The sequence below is a fragment of the Nerophis lumbriciformis genome, linkage group LG02 (assembly GCF_033978685.3).
Source record: "Nerophis lumbriciformis linkage group LG02, RoL_Nlum_v2.1, whole genome shotgun sequence".
Classification (NCBI taxonomy): Eukaryota; Metazoa; Chordata; class Actinopteri; order Syngnathiformes; family Syngnathidae; genus Nerophis; species Nerophis lumbriciformis.
In genome coordinates this window covers 64,669,994-64,677,500 of record NC_084549.2, presented here as the reverse complement: position 1 = coordinate 64,677,500, position 7,507 = coordinate 64,669,994, and the positions used below count along the sequence as shown (strand labels likewise).

The following is a 7,507-nucleotide window of genomic DNA, read 5'->3' as shown; positions in this document are numbered from 1 at the left end:
CATTTTTTTTTTTTAAACACTCAAATTCTGAATAAAATGCTTGAAATTTAAATTAGACATTTTTTTTTAGCATTTTGTAATAAAAACATAATTAAGTAAAATGTATAAAGTTGTAAAATATTTTACTAAATTATCCACAAAACGGAGTTTTTTCAAAATAACAATCACATTAACGGAATTTAGGAAAAGATTATTTGTTTTTTGTTTTACTTATTTCTCAACCAATTCATATACTATATGAAGTTTGTAATTATCAAATGTTGTATTCATATGTTGCAATTTAGTATGAATTATGTGTTACTTAAACAATGATTTTGCAATACAAAATAATTAAACCATAATTACAAAAATATAGACAATACATAGCTAAAATATTAAAGTTGTGAAATATTTTACTAAATTATCCATAAAATGGAGATTTTTTTTTTTAAATGATCACATTTAAAGAATTTAAGAAACAATAAATTATTTTTTCATGGTAAATATATTTATTTCACAACTAATTTATATATTATATGAATAGTGTAAATATGTAATAATGTATAATGCAATTTAGTATAAATAATGTGTTAATATAAACATTTTCTACAGAAGAAGAATTAGGCCATAATTAAATCAATATAAAGACGGTAGCTAAAATGTTAATGACTTTATAAAGTTGTGAACCATTTTACTAAATTATTCATAAGTAGGGGAATTATTTTTAAAATAATCCCATTTAAATAATTTAAGAATAAATGAAGTATATGTTTTAATGTTTTATTTATTTCACAACCAATTTATATATTTTATGAAGTTTGTAATTATCATATGATATATTCATATAATGCAATTTAGTATAAATCATGTGTTAATAAATTAATGGTTTTGCACTACATAATTAGGCCATAATGAAACTAATTAAAAATATAGAGACAATAAATAGCTAAAGTATTACCTTCATAAAATTGTTATGCAATTTTACTAAATTATACAAATAATAAACAAAATAATTAAGCCATAATTAAATTAATACAAAATAGAGACAATAGATAGCTAAAATATTAAAGTTGTGAAATAGTTTACTAAATTATCCATGAAATAGACAAAAAAAATAATTCAAAATAATCAAATTCAAAGAATTCAAGAATAATGGAATTATTTGTTAAATGATAAACATATTTATTTAACAACTAATGTATTTATTCTATGAATAGTGTAAATATTTAATGATGTATTCATACAATGCAATTTAGTAAAGTATGTGTTAATAAATCAATGGTTTTGCACTACTAAATAATTAGGCCATAATAAAACTAATAATAAATAGCTAAAATATTGACCTTATACATGTTACCAAATTATTAAAATAATAAACAAAATAATTGGGCCATAATTAAACTAATAAAAAATAAAGACAATAGATAGCTAAAATATTAAAGTTGTGAAATATTTTACTAAATTATCCATACAAGAAGAAAAATGTTTTCCTAAATAATCATATTTAAAGAATTTAAGAAAAAATGAATTATTTGTTTCATGGTAAATATAATTATTTCACAACTAATTTATATATTCTATGAATAGTGTAAACATTTTGTGATGTATAATGCAATTTAGTACAAATAACGTGTTAATTATTCAAACATTTTGTACAACAAAATAATTAGGCCATAATTAAATTAATATTGAATTTAAAGACAATATATAGCTAAAATGTTAATGACTATATAACGTTTTGAAACATTTTACAAAAATATTCATACAGTAGATATGGGAATTGTTTTCAAAATAATCACATTTAAATAATTAAAAAAATAAATTAACTCTGTTTTATGTTCTTTTTATTTCACAATGTATATATTCTATGAAGTTTGTAATTATTAAATGACGTATTCATATTATGCAATGTAATATAAATTATGTGTTAACAAATCAATGGTTTTGCACTACAAAATAATTAGGCCATAATGAAACTAATAATAAATAGCTAAAATATTGACTTTATAAAGTTGTTATAAAATGTTACAAAATAATAGGGTCATAATTAAACTAATAAAAAACTGAGACAATAGATAGCTAAAATATTCTATTTTTTTAGAATTATTTTGACAATTTATTAAAATATTTAATGTTTAAACGATAACAATTTAAACTATTTAAATCATATATTCAATAGGGTTATAGTTAGTATCGTAATATAATAATCTGGATGAAGTAGCCAAAAGTTTAGAGACACTTGCTCATGCAAAAACCTGATACAGTAAACTTCTGAGTGAACCTCACCTGCTGGTGTGTCTCAGGTGTTCATCGAGACCATCCCCAACATGATGTTCTTCTCCACCATGAAGTGTCCCAGCCAGGAGGTCCGCCAGAAGAGATTGTTCCCCACGGACATGGACATCTCCGACATCTCGGGTAGGACTGGGGGAAAAATTGCATCACTCGCGGGGGGGGGGGGATTAAAAATCGCTCGCCGTAACACCCGGGTGTGGTCCGCAGGTAACCCCGCCCCCACCAACGTCCCCTACCAGTCCCCCATCGTCAAGAACCCCGACGTCCGCAGCGCCATCGAAGGCATCAAGTACATCGCTGAGACCATGAAGTCGGACGAGGAGTCCAACAACGTAAGACCCCCGGCTCACTATGCAGATTTGTTTATACACATCGCCATGGCGACACAACATTTCCTCGTACGTTTACTAGTTATGATGTTTGTTATCGGAGGATGCCTTATTTCTGTATTTTTACCATTATTGTCCTAGTCCGATATCGTCAAAAAAACAAGCATCGGACGATATCGTCTTGCATGTCAAACGTGCGATATCATGTGCGATACAAGCAGCGTGTTTATTTGTGCAAAGTTAACATCTTGGAGCGCGCAGCTACACGACAGCTAAGCACACGAGCTGGACTGACACAGCACGTTTCTCAAGAATATTTATAGTAGCACATTACTCACCCACGCAAAATCTCCCAAGGCCGAAGCATATTAGAAGGTATCCAGTAACAAACGTGTCCGCATCTTATAACTGAGGGAGCTTAACTTTGTGAGTCATTGTGACCACTAAGTGTCGCCAAAAACAAATGACCACTCACTTCATGTTAAAGACTGCATAGGTATCCAGTAACAAACGTGTCCGCATCTTATAACTGAGGGAGCTTAACTTTGTGAGTCATTGTGACCACTAAGTGTCGCCAAAAACAAATGACCACTCACTTCATGTTAAAGACTGCATAGGTCCATTCCAGATTGTTAACGATAAATAAGTTAGTGTTTGTGTTTCTGTTCGACTCATTTCACTTAATCAAACATGTTTTTAATATTCCAAACTACAAAATAATACAAGTATGAATGATTTCCTGCTGATATCGTATTGGATCAATATCAATATTGGCCAAAACGTAAGGTTCCACTATCGGTATCGTATTGGTGGTGAGAAAACAACACATTGACAACACAATCCTAGGCATGCTAAGAAGCTAAGATAACATGAAAAACACAATCTGAGGTGTGCTAAGAAGTTAAGCTAACATAATAACACAATCTGAGGCATGCAAAGAAGCTAGAATAAAAGTAAAAAATAATCTGAGGCCTGCTAGGAAGCTAAACTAACATGACAACACAATTTGAGGTTTGCTAAGAAGCTAAAATAACAGTAAAAGATAATCTGAGGTATGCTAAGAAGCTAAAATAAAAGTAAAAGATAATCTGAGGCATGCTAGGAAGCTAAGCTAACATGACAACCAATGTTCCCTCTAATTTTTCATGTGTGTGAGCAAACGCAAAAACTCCCTGAGCATTTAGTGGAGCCCATGAGAGCAACATCAGACGTGCACACTGTGCCTACACCAGCAGCACACCTGTCCCAAACCTGACTAAATAACAAGTTAAATCTCCATCCATCCATCCATTTTCTACCGCTTGTCCCTTTCGGGGTGGCGGGGGGTGCTGGAGCCTATCTCAGCTGCATTCGGGCGGAAGGCGGGGTACACCCTGGAAAAGTCCCAACCTCATCGCAGGGCCAACACAGATAGACAGACAACATTCTCTTATTATTATAATTAAATGACAGCAGTCATTTCCATGAGGTTATTTTCTAATATAAGTGTTTAGGCCCACTTACAATGACAATAACAAAAAATATTGTTTTTCATTAACTGTGTACTTGTATTGTTTATCTGGGTTAAGGTCCTGCTTTGGAAATAATGTGTACCCCTTTCAGACATTGCACCATTAAAACATTCACATGTTGCACAATGAGATGTAAGCAGGGGATCGTGTGTACATTCCTGCAACTTCCTGTTTGTGAAAAATATATTTTTATTAGTATTTATTTAATATACTAACAGCATTTCATGGTTAATATTTATAAATTAAGATTCCTAATAAATGACACTAGAATAAGCACACATTTGATTGTTAAATCATAGTGTAACGACCTGGAATTACACTTTGTGTGGTGTTGGAGTTGTCCGACTTTTTGTGTGGCTGTAAACGCATCACTGGCTAAGTGCCATATGTGCATGTGTTGGCGCAAGTGAGAAAGAGCGAGCGGCTGCTGTTGATATAACAAAGTTGCTTTTGGTCTGGTTTGTACTGCAGAAAATGACCACTTTTGCTAGATATCATTTTTTTTACTAATGTTTTGGTGATGTGTTTATGGCGGACAATAAAGAGTTTTGCTCAGTAAAGTGATGGATGGAATTCATGCCCTCAAAGCGTCTCGACAGACGTTACGATATTTGAACAATGATGACGAAAACTGTTTTCTGTCGTGTCCGTGAGTCGAAAATTGTTATGCGCTTATTTTTTTATTTGATTTTGTGCGTGGCATAGATTTGCCGTGTGCAGAGGACGCTTAAGCAGTGCGCAATTGCACAGGCGCGCGCACCTTAGAGGGAACATTGATGACTACACAATCTGAGGCATGCTAAGAAATTAAGCTAACATAACAACACAATCTGAGGTATGCTTAGAAGCTAAAATAAGAGTAAAAGATAATCTGAGGCATGCTAGGAAGCTAAACTAACACGACAACACAATCTGAGGCATGCTAAGAAGCTAAGCTAACATGAAAACACAATCTGAGGTGTGCTAAGAAGCTAAGCTAACATGACAACACAATCTGAGGTATGCTAAGAAGTTAAGCTAACATGAAAACACAATCTGAGGTATGCTAAGAAGCTAAAATAAAAGTAAAAGATAATCTGAGGCATGCTAGGAAGCTAAACTAACATGACAACACAATTTGAGGTATGCTAAGAAGCTAAAATAACAGTAAAAGATCATTTGAAGCATGCTATGAAGCTAAGCTAACATGACAACACAATCTGAGGTATGCTAAGAAGCTAAGCTAACAGTAAAAGATAATTTGAGGCATACTAGGAAGCTAAACTAACATGACAACACAATCTGAGGTATGCTAAGAAGCTAAGCTAACAGTAAAAAATCATTTGAGGCATGCTAGGAAGCTAAGCTAACATGACAACACAATCTGAGGTATGCTAAGAAGCTAAGCTAACAGTAAAAGATAATCTGAGGCATGCTAGGAAGCTAAACTAACATGAAAACACAATCTGAGGTATGCTAAGAAGCTAAAATAAAAGTAAAAGATAATTTGAGGCATGCTAGGAAGCTAAACTAACATGACAACACAATTTGAGGTATGCTAAGAAGCTAAAATAACAGTAAAAGATCATTTGAGGCATGCTAAGAAACTAAGCTAACATGACAACACAATCTGAGGTATGCTAATAAGCTAAGCTAACAGTAAAATATATTTTGAGGCATGCTAGGAAGCTAAGCTAACATGACAACACAATCTGAGGTATGCTAATAAGCTAAACTAACAGTAAAAGATAATTTGAGGCATGCTAAGAAGCTAAGCTAACATGACAACACAATCTGAGGTATGCTAAGAAGCTAAGCTAACAGTAAAAGATAATTTCAGGCATGCTAGGAAGCTAAGCTAACATGACAACACAATCTGAGGTATGCTAATAAGCTAAACTAACAGTAAAAGATAATTTGAGGCATGCTAGGAAGCTAAGCTAACATGACAACACAATCTGAGGTATGCTAAGAAGCTAAGCTAACAGTAAAATATAATTTGAGGCATGCTAAGAAGCTAAGCTAACATGACAACACAATCTGAGGAATGCTAATAAGCTAAGCTAACAGTAAAATATAATTTGAGGCATGCTAGGAAGCTAAGCTAACATGACAACACAATCTGAGGTATGCTAAGAAGCTAAGCTAACAGTAAAAGGTAATTTGAGGCATGCTAGGAAGCTAAGCTAACATGACAACACAATCTGAAGTATGCTAAGAAGCTAAGCTAACAGTAAAAGATAATTTGAGGCATGCTAAGAAGCTAAGCTAACAGTAAAAGACAATTTGAGGCATGCTAGGAAGCTAAGCTAACATGACAACACAATCTGAGGTATGCTAATAAGCTAAGCTAACAGTAAAAGATCATTTGAGGCATGCTAAGAAGCTAAGCTAACATGACAACACAATCTGAGGGTTTGCTCTGCGTGCAGGCGGCAGAGGAGTGGAAGTTTGTCGCCATGGTTTTGGACCACATCCTGCTTTGCGTCTTCATGGCCGTGTGCCTCATCGGGACGCTGGCCGTCTTCGCGGGCAGACTGATGGAGCTCAACACGCTGTGAGGGCCACACCACTCCTACTTAAAACTTTCTCTGGGACGCGATCGGCTCTAGCCATGGTGATGATTGTTTTGTTTTAATCTCATGTCAAAAACAATCAAGCGCTTTGTCTCCATGGCGACGGTTTGTCCTTCCTCACTCATCAGTGTTGACTATTTTATACAACCACTTTGTTTAATTACTTTTTTTTTTATGGCGTCTGAGCAAACGGTCTTCCTGTCTGGGAGGTTTTATTGTTTGGTTTTGCTCCACGCTCGCCTCCTGTCTCAGTCGGTGTTCCAACAATTTGTTTTCCGAGTCGTTTTGACGCTTCCCACTTCGATTTTTGGAGAAATGATGGCGAGAAAAAACAAAAGCTCTTTGTTGTCCATAGACCAACTTCATGCAGCTTTCATTTGAAGGACATAAAAAAGATCTACAGTGTTATTACTCCATTATTGCAGGAGTTACCTGGTGAATTTCCTCTATTCTACAAAACTCAAAACCAAGTGAAGTTGGCACGTTGTGTAAATGGTAAATAAAAACAAAATACAATTATTTTGATTATATAGATATTTAACGTTCGAACTGGTAAACTTCGTGTTTTTTTGGTTGCAAATATTAGCTAATTTGGAATTTGATGCCTGCGACATGTTTCAAAAAAGCTGGCATAAGTGGCAAAAATGACTGAGATAGTTGAAGAATGCTCATCAAACACTTATTTGGAACATCCCACAGGTGAACAGGCTAATTGGGAACAGGTGGGTGCCATGATTGGGTATAAAAGCAGCTTCCGTGAAATGCTCAGTCATTCACAAACAAGGATGGGGCGAGGGTCACCACTTTGTCAACAAAATCATGAGCAAATTGTTTAAGA

General features: G+C 34.0%; 1 protein-coding gene across 1 annotated transcript in view; it reads left to right on the top strand.

Moving 5' to 3' along the window:
- LOC133610394 (acetylcholine receptor subunit alpha-like) overlaps positions 1-6,981 on the top strand; it is a 44,844-nt gene extending 37,863 nt beyond the window's left edge. Inside the window, exons 8-10 of the mRNA XM_061966608.2 lie at positions 2,283-2,397; positions 2,482-2,606; positions 6,526-6,981. Of these exons, the coding sequence (XP_061822592.1) occupies positions 2,283-2,397; positions 2,482-2,606; positions 6,526-6,654 (369 nt within the window). The 3' untranslated portion in view covers positions 6,655-6,981. The remainder of the gene's footprint in view (positions 1-2,282; positions 2,398-2,481; positions 2,607-6,525) is intronic.
- The last annotated feature ends 526 nt before the right edge of the window (positions 6,982-7,507 follow it).